General features: G+C 38.3%; 1 protein-coding gene across 5 annotated transcripts in view; it reads right to left on the reverse strand.

Moving 5' to 3' along the window:
• LOC124619710 (rho GTPase-activating protein 17-like) overlaps window positions 1–14,568 on the reverse strand; it is a 323,049-nt gene that overhangs the window by 52,454 nt on the left and 256,027 nt on the right. For 4 of the 5 annotated variants that reach the window (XR_006980113.1, XM_047146270.1, XM_047146268.1 and 1 more), the window contains exons 12-13: window positions 11,841–12,087; window positions 4,183–4,987 (exon numbers count right to left, since the gene is read on the reverse strand). Coding sequence is in view for 4 of the 5 variants with exons in the window: in XM_047146270.1 (XP_047002226.1) it covers window positions 4,183–4,987; window positions 11,841–12,087 (1,052 nt within the window). In the remaining variant the exon portion in view is untranslated. The remainder of the gene's footprint in view (window positions 1–4,182; window positions 4,988–11,840; window positions 12,088–14,568) is intronic. The other variant, XM_047146271.1, reaches the window with a different exon arrangement.

Here is a 14,568-nt window from a genome sequence, read left to right on the forward strand (position 1 = left end):
AAGAAAAATAATCAATTACTGAAATTTATGTACCGGACCTGAGGAAAAATTTGTGATAGCAACATAAGTAACTGACCAAATTTCTAATAAAACATGACATAGTTCTCTATGATATCTTTTGTGAGCGAGTGCCTTTTCTTTAATATTACACAGCACATTACTCATTTCAGTCTTCAATGCTGCAGCAAAAAAAAACTACAATTATTTCTTTCCTCATCTATATATTGTACCTCAATTATTTCTTTCCTTGTCAATATATTGTATCTCCAATGAAAAACATGTATACAAACTAGTAACAAAAAACAATTTAATATGTGAGACTAGTCCCAGTGCTGTGTAAGGAGCAGATTCATTATTCATCTTTTTGACAGATTGACTTCAAGACAGTCAATCATATTCAATCAGTAAAATACAATTAAAAATGATGTGTCATGGCTTCTTTCATTGCACTGAAATGACAACTTGGGAGAGAGGGGAGTAGGGAGAGGGCGAGGTGAGAAAGAGAGAGAGAGACGGGGGGGGGGGGGGGGGGGGGGGGGGGGGGGGGGGGGGGGGGGGGGGGTTGTGAGGAAAGCAACACAAGTAACATTCTAATTCTGCAAATCTAGACACACAAGAATTAGACCATTGGTCAATGGAAAGTAATACTGCAAGAAAAATGACTACATATTCAGTAACTGGCTAAATCAAAAAGGATTTGAATGAGACAACAACAATACTTCCCAAAAACAGTTTATGCACACTTTTATAGTTTTTGATGCATCATAATCATCCAACAATCATAAAGCAGAAAATCATGCATACATATAAATGTTGAAAGTATTGCTACACAAACACAACACAGGTGTGTACCATTGCATGCCTGAATTGCTGACAAAAATTTACATTTGTGATACCAGTGTTCCCCAACAGATCACAAAATGAAAGGAGGAAATCATACATTACATTTACATAGTATCTTCACTGAATGCCACTAAATTATTGTTCAAATCAAAACAAAATACATTACACGGTACACAAGAAGAATGTCTACTTATCAGTTTTGAAGCAGGAACAACTCTCTGTGTTTTGGTGGTGGTGGTAGAGAGGGCGGGAGGGGGGGGGGGGGGGGGGGGGGTTGTGCAAATGGTGACAAGACATTGTGTGTCAAAAGGGAGGTGATACTTTAAGAGATAAAGACAGAATAATGGATAAGTCATTTGTCTATAAAAGCTGTCACCCACATTATTTTACACAAAAATGAGCATATGATATCACCACACATCAAAGATGGCCGCCGAACTTAATAGGTGAAAAAAAAGAGGAAATTAGGAAGTGGTGGTAGCAAGGAACTAGAAAGAGTAAAGAAACTAGCTTGAGTTAACATTTCAGTAGTTTTAAAAAGTGAGAGTTTGGAAACCATGATATTTCACGAAAGAGGGTGAGGGAAGGAGGTGGAAGAGAAAAATGCAAAAGACAAGTAGTGTTAACAAGTTGCCAGGTTTTTGCTATTATGATGTACGTATGTTCAACAACAGAATGTTGACAACAATGCTAGTGGCCATGCCAATATCCAGTGCTGAACAAATTTTCCTGGTCAATTCAAAGGCTACACCTGACCAACGTAAACCAAAAGCATCGCAAACCTGGAATATATATCCAACAGCCAATCACTAACAGTATGTACTAATGTGTGCTTTATTTCTGTTGGGAAATATTTTATTACTTAACAGGAAAACAGTTTCTGTCATTAGGGTTTGCTGGTCACTTTCAATGCTCCTTTTTGTCTGCCACTAACTAATGGTTCACAGGGATCAGTTATGTCATACTACTCTGAGCACTGAACAAATGCTAGCTAAATCAAAACTAAGCTTCACTTACATTACTGAATTCATTACACAAGAACATCAGGATGACAGACAAAATTTTACTGAGAAGTCTATCAACAAGAAATAATGAATAAATGTCACAAATGCCATAACAAAATGTGATTACAGTGAGTTATATACTCTTCCACACCCACAAACATTCAGTACCTTTCTGAGAGTTCTGCAGTGAAGATTAACGTCAATTTGAAATTTGCAATTACAGTGAGTTATTCTGCAATTTATTCTCCACTGAACTATTGCAAGTAGCCATAGTATCTGACAGTGCCAACTGACAAATACTATATCAACAAGTAGGAGACATTTATGGAATACACTATGTCTTACATTTTCTACACAAAACAGTAGCAGATTTTAAAACCACAGTGCCACAGCTCTGCACAATTGCTACAGTTGTTGTTAGGAAATGGCAATGCTGCATATCTCTGTGCAGCCCCCCCTCCCAAACCTTTGCAACCCTGACTATTGCTTGCTGTGATTAACAGGCACAGGCTGATATGCACTGAAAATGAATTTGATAAACACACACTAATACTGCCCATATCATAAGAACATTTTAAAAGTTTCATGTTGTAATATCAGTTTAAGCATTGAAAGCCTCTTACAAGAAGTTTAAATTTTGCACTTTTCTCATAATTTTCCAACAATGAGTGAGTCTATTTGATGCAAAGAGATGTTGCCTTTTTTTTCAAAACAAATAAAAATAACATACTGCTGTTAGAATCAAGGAGAGAGATTTCTTTTCAGAGATAGATGCAATACAGCCAATTCACTTTGATGTCTCCACAGATGTTAACACAGATTTAAAGAAAAAGTGATTGACAATGAAGTTTCCTACTTTCCTGTGTCCTGTATTACTTGCAATAAAATTTTAACTTCCTTCAAGAATAGGCAGTCACTGACAGTAAATGAACATTGAGTGGGCCCACTATCACACTTAAACCACCATAAAAACCTACTAACTTCTGAGCTTTAGTTATTTTTATAGTTTTAATTCAAACTTCACTTTCGGAAATACTTTTTATGACACCTATATACATTACTTACTGTATTTAGTCATTTTTAAACAAAATACCTGGTTGCTCTCAAATGCATGTAATAAAAGTTGTCTTTTACAAATTACAATTCTAACATTTATGTTGTACAGCCACAGCCAACCTGACTAAAATTCAACGTTGAATACACGAAGCTGCAAATGTCTTAAATAAGTTAAAGTGAATAAACAGCTCCTCAGTGCAGAAAAATAAAAAATGATGAGAAATAGGTTAGAAATATCCCCAGATCTGACAAAATAGAAATCTGCATGAAAATAAATTTCTGTATTTTATGTAATTTGTGGTGTTTTTCAGGTTATCTTTTTTGAGTTCTTTCTATAAAACAGAAAGAAAGACAAAAATAATAAATTTATCCCTGCTCTCCAATAAAGTTTTGTTTAACTTGTCATGTCTTCAAAAGTATGTTCATTCTAAATGCTACCAACATGCTTCTACACCAAACTATTTTACTTGTCAACCACAATAGCAGCCTAATACACAAACATTGATCTCTTCCAGTTACTTCTGGTGCAGTTTATGCTGTAACTCCATCAGAACTGCTCTGCTTTAAAGTCAAGAAGCAGAGAGACTTCTATGTCATATCTGTAGACACTGTGTCAGTCACATAATCAAACTGTATTGGTGAATTATGTCTCCACTGGCAAACCCACAATAATTACAACAAACTATCTCAAAAAAAAAGCATTGTGTTAATAAAGAATACAACACACTGATGGGGCATTGAAACAGATACCATTAAGTATAATAATGCAAATTGAAAATGACTGATAAAAGGGAATGCTAACATACAAAGTTTGTTTAATGGTAGGTGCCACAGTAAACAAATATAACCAAACGTACGTGCAAATTCAATCGCAGAACTAGTAGAGTTTAATTAATTTTTACTCAGGAACTCTCAACAGTCTTTTCTTCAGCTGCCTTGTTTGCTTACATTTCTGACAACATAGTGTAAAGCTACAAAATGAAGAGAGAATTTAATTTTAGCAAAACTCTTTAAAATCATAATTGTTGACTTTTTTCAGTTTAGCATTAAAAAAGTTTTGAAATAAATAATAAGCAAAGGCTGTGTGATTACTTGAGAGAGGAAAACAAAAGAAGCTGAAATAAATTAAAAGCTCTGAATGACAATAAAATCATCAGAAGTAGGCAGAGTGTAAAATCACATGAGACACCAAGGAACACCACAAAGACTCAAGCAACACATATTTACATTATTGCTGCCCCGGCGAGTGAGTCCCCGAAACCGGTACAATAGTACTTACTTCTGAATTTGCTTTTTCGACAGAAGAAATATCACCATCAGAATGCTTAGTAGCACGGAAAGAAGCTGCATGTGGCCGCAACAGGGAAGCAGGTCGTTCAGGCACAACCGGTTTGGACGATTTTTCACAAATGTCACTTACAGGCACTTTTCTCAGTGTCACACTTCCATCCGCCGAAGTGGAACTATTTACACCCACCGTTTCGGAGTTGGATTTGGGTGGTGATGATGAGAACAAAGTGTGTGATTCTGCAGTGCCAGGGACACAGTCTACAGAAGTATTTACACTGACTACAGAGGTACGTGGGGCAGCGACAGGTCTCTGCAAGTGCTTCCTGTCGAGGGTGCTCATGTTACTATCACTGCAATTCACTGTCACCTTCTGTTGTTGCTGCTGTTGGTGCTGCAGATGTGGCTGCAGGTGGAGCTGGTGATCCGAAAGGATGGAAACCTTACCAATGCTACCTGCAGTGACAGTGACAGTCGTAGTGTGGCCTCCACCAGTAGCAGACAGAGGCTGCGACACTTCCGTCACGGGCGGAGGTGTCACCTCCTCGGGCTGCGCCAATGGCGCTGCATGTTCTAGGTCGAGGCTCCGCCTGGAGGCGGTTGTCGCCGGTGGTGGCGGAGGCGGTTCTGGTAACAACGGTTTCTTAGCTGGTCGTGGCAGCGTTGAAACCACTGGTGGTGGTGCAACAGTTGGTCGTGGTGGCTTTTCTGGGTGCTCCCGACTCACAGCAGCTGGTGGTATTGGTGCAGGTTTATTCTTCCGTCGTGTTATTGGCTTCGGACTCCCTTGAGGTGGGCTTGAGAAGACAAAAATGGGCTTGAGAAGACAATTATATTATTAACATCACAATTAAGATACAGCAAGATCTAAAATGTGTGAACAACCTGTTCAAAGCAAAACAACTTTTCAACAGTAAATCCACAAGTTACACCACTGTTAATGACATTATACACTAATGGGGCAAAAAATTGCTACACCAGAATATAATTTGTGTAGAGCAATGAAATGAATCTCAGTTTGAAGGATGGAGCTCCAAGTCTGTTGCACTTGGTAAGTCAATACAAGCACTGTTAATGATGTTTGTTGATGACAGTGAAGCTTTCCGATGAAGCTGCATATGTACTTGATTCGAGGCAGATCCGGTGATCGAGCAGGCCGCAGCAACATGTCGACACTATGTAGAACGTCTTGGGTTACAACAGCTATATGTGGGCGAGCACTGTCATGTCGGAAAACACCCCCCTGGTATGCTGTTCATGAATGGTGATACCTAAATTTGCAGTCAGGGTGCTTGAGATAACAATGAGAGTGCTCCTGCTGTCATACAAAATTGCACCGCAGACAATAACTCCACGTGTAGGTCCAGTGCACAGAGACGCTGGCCTCCTCCTAACCAACACTCAGCCCTCACTGGCATCGAGACAGAACAAATCCAGTTTTCATCAGAAAACACGACAGTCCTCCACTCTAACATCCAGTGACACTACTGACTTTCAAATGTCAATGGTTTGGGGTCAGTGGAATGCACACTACAGGGTGTCTGGCTCAGAGTTGTCCTTGAAGTAACCGATTTGTAACCATCCTTTGTGTCACTGTGTTGCATACTCATAATGGCGCTACTAGTATCACTCTTATGCCACTAGCACAAAATCTGAACAGACATCACCTTTAAGATGTAGAAACACACTATCCGTGAGCACAGAGACCAAACAGCATTCGACAGTGTGATAAGATTGGTAAAATGCACACATTTACATCTCTCGTTTCATAAGGCAATGTACTTTTCCTTTTTCTATTACTGAACATAAATAGAAGTTAGGGGTGTTCAGGCACTCTTCCCTAATTATACTCATAGTGAAGATAACAAAAATTAAAGTTGAAACAGTTTGCAGTATTTCACAAAGACTGGGATGATGTCAGATATATTATCTACATATCAAGTAAACAAATATTTAATATAAACTGTGTTTAATCAATAGTGGCTTTAGAAGCTCTTGAAAGACTGCATTCCCATCAAATCCTTTGTGAAATCTGGAGCATCTCAATGCAAGGAAAAAAATCCCCTCCCCACAAAACATTTTAATTATTTAAGCCTGTGTTTAAAAATTCATTCATATATAAGGAACTTACACCTCCATACCATTGTATGGTCACAGCAAAATATCACAAATAGGTGTCACTGAAATAGTACGATGAAAATTTAATACTTGATGGATTCAATTTCCTGGAAAATATTTATCAAATCTATCTCGTATTCAATTCAATGCATTGCACACAAAGTGAGTGTATTTGTGAACCTCCGGTGATACTGAACAGTCCTTCATAACCACGATGAGAATTAAGAATTCATAGCATTAATGAACCGAACAAAAACGCAAGACTCGGTGGAATAATACTGCACAACCAATTTGCTCCGAAACAATTAAAAGTGTTTAGGGCAAGCCCTGAGTAAACCCGGAGATACAAAATGCAATGAAACAAATTTATTTCATCCAAGATAAGCTGATCCAGTTAAGTAGAATTTTTTCATTTGAAAATTCCACAAGAGAGGATGAGTTTAAGTACATTAAACCATTAACAGCATGTTCAGGCCCAACTGATGAAGCTCTGTATATACTGCAATGTGAAAATATATGTATTTTGGAATTTTAGTTCCATGCTTGAGGACTCAACTCAGAGGCATAAAAACAGGAGAACATTCCTCTTAAATATTGCAGCACATGGGTGACTTCCTACTGAGAAAGTGTTGAGAAATAGATGATATGAAGACTTTTTTCACCTTTCTACACCAATGAGAGACAAGCAGCTACTGCAGCACTATCCGGCCCACAAATTAAAAACAAATTGCTCACCTGCATTGCTGTCCATGGTCAAGGAAAGCTTACAACTTCAGACATATAGTAGACCAAGAAATGTTGCAGAAATCAAGTGGGGTGTCTGAAATGGAAGTGGTGACAGAAAATGTTAATTCATTTTTTGATTTCAAATCAGATTCAGGAGACGCAACTTACAAGGAACCACAAAGTTATGTGCCAAAAAACTAGAGCAGAATACCTGATTTCTGTTTTTTGCTGAAGAATATCATGATTTTGAAGGTCTTCGACCACTATCCTGAAGTAATGGTGATTTTCAGAAGAGATAACATGACACTACTTTACCTGGTATCGCCAGAATATGTTTTTTCATATGCCACAATGGCAAATCTTTTGAAGATCTGATAAATATTTTTAAGAAAAGGAACTATTCTGAAAAGTAATCTCAAAGATCAAAAAGTACATCCACACTATAATTGACAAAGAATTGGAGGAATAAATATTTCTGAATCTAAAAATTATCTTTCATTCTTTTCCCTTTTATTCACAAATAGGAAACAAATATATTTTTAATTTGTGTAAATGAATAACCATTCGAATAAATAATTTCATTATTTATGACTAAAGAATGATAATTTTTGTCTGTATTTGTGATTCGAATATGTTGTCAACCCTACATTTATTGTCACAGTCGGATATAACCACTGTATTTCTTAAGGGTGACACCGACACAGGGGCATTCACCGATCAGAAAGACCTAATAGTTTAAATCTTATTAAGGATAACAAGTCAAGAAAGATGACCACATAGCCAAGAAGGCAAGAGATATATTCCAAGAGTTGAAGTCTTGAGGCAAAGTGTGTACAATGAAATAAGCACACTGTTCTCACCAGTGAATATGAAAAACTCCTGCGTTGCAGTGTTAAATCTGAAGGTGGTTCAATTCAGCCAAAACTGGTAATGACAGTTCATTAAAATGTAATCTTGAGTGTTTTGTTCTTCAAATAATAGAATACATACATCACAGACTTCTCTTACGACAAAATGCTGCCTTTCTGTGAGAAAAGCATTTATGGATTTCATTAAGCAGGTTGGCAGTCATACACCAAGACAAATGCAATCAACTGCACTGCAACCAACAAGTGCTGAGTTACATGTATGTGTGTAGAGTCGTACATGTAGAGTCGAGCAAAACATCTTGTCTTCTCACTCATTTGTGCATCCGACACTGTAATTGCTTCAGTGGACACGGATACGATGAAACAAATGAAGAATGAGCTTGTAACAAAGCAGGTGGATTCTTTGTATCTGTTATGATTCTCCAGCCACAAAACTAACCAAATTTATTGATTACTTTCATCTTCTTTTCAAGACGCTTACCAGGTGACATATAACACTTACAAATTTCAAGTTATTCTTCAGACCAAATTGAACTTTTATTTATTATTCACATTGTCATTTCAAGTGTTCTGATTCCATTTGTGTAATTACTTTTTATTCGGGCAATGTTAATTAAAAGTCACAGTTAACTGAAGTTGTTAGGCATTCCTATTTTTCATAAAAGTATTGTAAATTACTGAAAACTGGAAACTTACACAATAATTAACATCAAAGTTTGTGGCTACTGTCAATCCCTGTCGCAGATTTCGTAGCAACCACTACCAGATTTTCAACTCTGATTGCGGACTTTTGTTACTTTAATTTTTCTGTACAATATAACATACAGTAATAGTTAATTATCTCACTAATTAGTACTTTAATGTGAATTAACATGTTTCACAACATTGTGCTCATTCGTATGAGGGGATTCCTATTGGTGTAAGGATAATTGTTCCATGCATCTTTATGAATTTCTAACGACATTTTCTATAAATTAAAATCATATTAATTCTCATGGTTCATCAAAAACAGTGAATTCCAACTTATCCAAATTTTAAAGTATTATACTTTTTGAAATAATAGTTTGTTCTTGAGAGTGTCTTTATAAGACAATCTCAGTCAGTCCACATGTAGTGAGCTAACAAGTAACATTTATATCAGACATGCTCTCATTATTTAACACAGATTTATATTATGTACATTCTGAACACAAGAATATACGCACCGGAAACCATGGAACTCATGAACTTTAATAACTTTTGAGTCTCTTCTGTATGTAGTATTAATGAACTCTGTGTGCTACTGTTGTAATTGTCAGGAGTGTATAATGTTATAGTCATTTACAATAGCTATTGCTGGACTCAAGTTATTTGTGTTAGTAACGGCTGACTTACAAATGAATCTCTCAAGGACTGTGCTAAATGTAAATTGTGTTGATTACATATAAATGTGAATTTTTTAGTTTGTGCCACTGTGTTTGGGTGTGCTTGTGTGTATGTGTTAATGTCAACTAAACTGCTGGTGTCATGTACATTTTGTAACACCACCATTCCACACTTATATGAACTTCCAGCTTTGATGCGATCGAGATTGATGGCACTGTGGAAAGGTTATGAAAACCAGGTCAGTTCCGTCATAAGCAATCTTCCTGACCTGCTGTCTAAAACGTTACGAGTATGAGGCATTTTCTGGACACTGAGATCAATCACCCCAATGATAAAGTTGCATTAAGTAGCTATTTAAGGGAAATCTTAAATCAATTCAGAATGATTGCATGCAAAGTAGTAAGTACCCATTAGCAACTCAAAGACAGTTGGATTAAACAACTATCACTGAATAAGACCACACACATCTTCCACTCACGGAACTTGTTGGAGCACTGGTGTGCATTTCTGTAACCAAACAGGATGACACATATTGTAGCTGAACAACTTAAGCCTGTTCAATAAGAATCACACTACTGTTCATTGCTAAGCTGCTGAGTGAGTTTTGACAAGACCCACAACAGAGCACTGAGAAGCAGCTGTTGAATATTAAGGACAGGCAAGGGATCTCTTGGTTCTGCAAATGTTGATTAAGAGAATTCCGAAACTGAGGCTACATCCTCACTTTTACTGGAACAATGAATGAGCAACTCTCAGAACAAAAATGGGATTGAGGTAGCTGTCACACATCTCCCTGTTAAAACAACAATCAATCTGCACAGAAGTTAGCATACAACCAAATTTTTCAGTCAAAGAAAAAACATACTCATGTGAAGTTCCATTCTTTTGTCAAGCACTTCCCAGTATCCACTGAAACTGGAATATCAGCTGACGGAGGACATGGCGATAGCTGTACTGATAAATCCTCTTCCTGCACTAATCAACACAACTATGCTAAAGGACTTCGTCTTCAAGTCTAAAATCCCAAACTTAAGGCTGTTCTTAATTTAAACCGTGGTTTTAAAAACTGAGAGGCCACATTAGGATTTAAGTCGTTGCTTGCTTGTGATTTCTTTGAGATTCACAGATGTTCCTGCTTTCAAGTAGTTCTGTCTTTGCTTCTTCTTTTTACAGTGTGAAGTTTGACACAGTTTTGTTTAAACTTGTACATAGTTGAACATAAACCGTCCATCCACAAACTTCAGAGACTGATTTTACTACTGCCGTGTAAGTGATGTCAGTGCAGCAATTATGGTGATAGCTCAAACTAATATCTGTAAACAAAAGATGTGCACTGAACCATCACATGTGACCACACAATAATAAGTATTGGACACATAACTATAGTGTGTCTGCTGAGCACTGTTGGCAAGTAAGATGCACTCGGCCCTTTGAGGCCAATTGAGTAGCTACTTGACTGAGATATAGCAATTCCAGTCAAGAGAATTGACAACAGGCGCGAGAGTGGTGTGCTGACCACATGCCCCTCCATATCCACATCCAGTGATGTCTATCAGCTGAGGATGATTTGGTAGTCGGTCGGTACTGTTGGGCCTTCCAAGGCCTGTTCGGACAGGGAAAGACGGTGGTGTGTCACAGTTGTGTCACAAACCGCAATGGAGTAAGGATCTGACTATCTCTATATCAAGAATTCACGACATTCTCCAGAATATTTTGAAGAAGAGAAAAGTGTGTAGAAAGTTTGTCCTGCATATCCTGTCTCCCGAACAAAAAAAACAATGTGTGGGTGCCTGCTGCTTCTTGACTGGAATGGAAAAAAAAAAAACACATGGATGCCTGCTGCTTCTTGACTGAAATGATAAACACAGACAACTCTTTCCTCGGAAAAAATCACAACTGGCAATGAGAGCTTCTACTATAAATACAAAACTACCATAAAACGACAAGTCCAGAATGGATCTCTGATGGTTTGCCAAAACCAAAGAAGAAAGAAGGCGCAAATATGATGTGTGACTTTTCTGATTGTTTCACATGGTTGTATAAAAATTCTGTCATTGTATTTATTTAGGTTGGAGTGGGAGGGGCACTAGGTAGGACAATTGAAGCATTAAAACTACCATGTTAACTTCTCCCAATTTTTTATTTAATCCTATCTCAAAACGTTTTGGACTGGCGGGGTATACAATAAAGTTTTTGTTTCTCTGTAATTACATGTTGAAATGTCCTCTCTGTCTGTCTGTAGTAGTAATTTTCTGAAATTACTACATGTTGGATGAATAGTAAGAGAGAAACAAGTGTCCCGATTCTATTTCTGCGTAAGTGTATTTCATTGTAAGTTCATGCTGTTCTCACTACAAACTGAATGTTTATCAAAGTTCTCACAAATTTAATTTGTACTTGCGAAAAATTCAAGAGCTGTTGTGAAAGTCTGAAGTAATATAAAAACTACTACATTAAAACTCACACTTGTGATCTGTCTTGAATCTCAGATTTTTGTACACTTCACCAAAAATGTAGGGTATAAATCTTCAAATTCTGTGCATAATGATACAAAACAAACATTTGTAGGTACCTGCTGTGGTCAGACAGGCTGCTGCTAGACTGTGCCCGCTTCAGGCCACCTGTCGTATCACCCAAGGTGATGTTTTGGCTTTCACCACTGCTGCTCCGTACATGCCCATAAGCTATCCCTGTAGCAGTTGTAGACGCGGAAGACTGAATGCTGTTCTGGAACACAGCACCACTACCTACACTCAGGGACATTCCACCATTTACGCCACCTGTGGGTTCCCTCGAAAATGTCTGGTAGAAGTCAAGTTCTGGAAAGTCAAAAGAATAGAAAAAATTGAAGGCATGTATTTGTGTCCTGCATGACATAAATAATCTGTGGAGTTTTATCAACGATAATACAAAACCACAAATGTATTAACTAAATGAAACTATCTGGATGTAACATTCTCCAGTGCACCAAATAAAGGTATTTCAAGAATTACGTAATAGTTTAACTGTCAGCACTGGTAACAAGAGCCTGCCTCATTTGACAAATGTGTGACAATAAATAATTCCACATCTAATGCCTAGTAAAGCACTGTTGGAATCAAACAACATTAACACTGTTGCTTTACTTATGTTTATTGAGATAATTGCCAGATTTCCAAAATAATATGCATGTTAACGCTAAAAAAGAGTGATAAATGAATAGGGAGGATGGTCTACAGTTTGCAACAATACTTTTAGTGCTCCTTGTAAATTTTTACAACAAATCCCATATTCTAATATCTTAACTTTCAGTATACAGTAGAAAGGTTTTATAACGTCATGCACATCCACACTGTCCTTGACAGGACAGTTTAAGTTCACTATAATTGTCATGTGTCATTCCGAACACTGGAAAACACATTCATTTAGGTGCATGCTAAAGCATTATAATCCTTAACATTATTTTCATTCAGAGATCACTTGTAAGTGTAGTTCAATTTTTGCCCAGTTTGGAGGTGGTTCACACAGGGTACAAGAAAAGCGGTTTTACTATTATCTTACGAGGATAATCCCAAAAGTAAGGTCCCCTATTTTTTTATAAGTACAGAAATCTGTTTGTGTGGCAGTTGGTCACACTGTTATGGAGAGTGCTTTAGGCGCTGTGTGTAAACATGCAAATGCTGTGCTGAGGCACTCAGTCTTCGCTTGGCAGTCATTCAGAATGGAGCTCCCTTTGGATGTTACCGCCAAGTGCGAATTGCGCGCAGTTCTTCCGTTTTTGAACGCAAAGGGCACTGTGGCGATTGAAATCCATCGCCAATTGACAGAAGTGTACGGTGAGTCGTGCATAGATTTCAAACATGTTCGTAAGTGGTGCAGAGAGTTTGTAGCTGGTTGGACTGAAATTCACGATGAACAAAGGAGCGAGAGACCGTCGATTTCTGAGGAGACAGTGTTAAGGTTGAGCAAAGCACACATGAAGATCGGTGGATCACCCTGGATGATCTCTGCATGTTGATACCTGAGGTTTCCCGAAGCACCACTCACAGAATTTTAATGGAAACATTGAACTACCGGAAGGGGTGTGCAAAATGGGTGCCACGCATGGTGACTGAGGAGCACATGTGGCAACGAGTTGATGTTTCCCGCGCATGCCTTCACCGCCTTGCAGCCGAACGGGACAACTTTCTGAACTCAGTTGTCATGGGTGATGAAACATTTGGCCGGAAAGCGATTCAGCTCCGACGATGAGGTGAAAGAAGAGGTTCATAACTTTCTGAACAGCATGGCGGCGAGCTGGTATGACATGGGCATACAAAAACTGCCACAGCGTCTACAAAAATGCATCGACAGAAATGGCGATTATGTCGAGAAATAGTTAAATGTTTAAGCTGTAAACTGATGTAAACCATTGTAGAAATTAACAGGTCTATGTACTTATAAAAAAATAGGAGACCTTGCTTTTGGGATTACCCTCGTAATAAGAAAAATTATATTCAGTTCCGCATACACAGTTAAAAACTAACATCACAACATATCTACACCTACTCTGCTCAACTGGAACATTTTGGCCATCAACATACTATCGATATAAACCGGTCCAGGAGACAGCAGTGTCACCTGGTGAGAAATGACTGCTAATAAGGCACACAAACTGTGCGTATGGTATCAGTGAGCTTACTGTTAGTGTGTACCATGGGGAAGGTGCGCAATCTGCAGTGTCCATACCATCCGCCTGCGACATCGGCATACTGTATGACAGAACAGAGATACAGGATGCCTTCATAACAGCGAATAAAACCAAAGCAGATGTTTACAGTATGACCAAGGCTGCTGCCAGTGCTCACTACTTGAGCATCACAGGTCAGCAGCAGTGCCACAGGTTACAATCGGCAAGCGGACTATTTTCCTACGCCACTCATGTGATCAAAAATAGTCACGACCCATCCACCAACAGGCCTTTTAAAATGGTGCACCATCAGCCAGAAGGCAGTTCGACATGCCGCCCGGACTTTCAGGGATCTGCCATCCTGGCCAAAACATCCATACGCCACGTCTGCTGATCCCGGATCATCAGGAGTGTTAGATTGGGATTTTGACTCAAGAGAGTTGTGCAACAGTGGTCTAACCTCCCTCAACAGCTTTGTGGTATTGCTGTGCCGACGACTATTCTCTAGTAGTTTTGTTTCCGTCTTTTCTTTTGTGGATTTTCTAGAGCAAGAAACTTGTGAAGAAAGCACTGTGTTTGTTAGTCTTCTGTTATAAGATCCAAATGGGATCCATACTTTGTTTCTTGCTTACACTGGGTTTTGTTTAGACTA

Source organism: Schistocerca americana, chromosome 6 (genome assembly GCF_021461395.2).
Source record: "Schistocerca americana isolate TAMUIC-IGC-003095 chromosome 6, iqSchAmer2.1, whole genome shotgun sequence".
Classification (NCBI taxonomy): domain Eukaryota; kingdom Metazoa; phylum Arthropoda; class Insecta; order Orthoptera; family Acrididae; genus Schistocerca; species Schistocerca americana.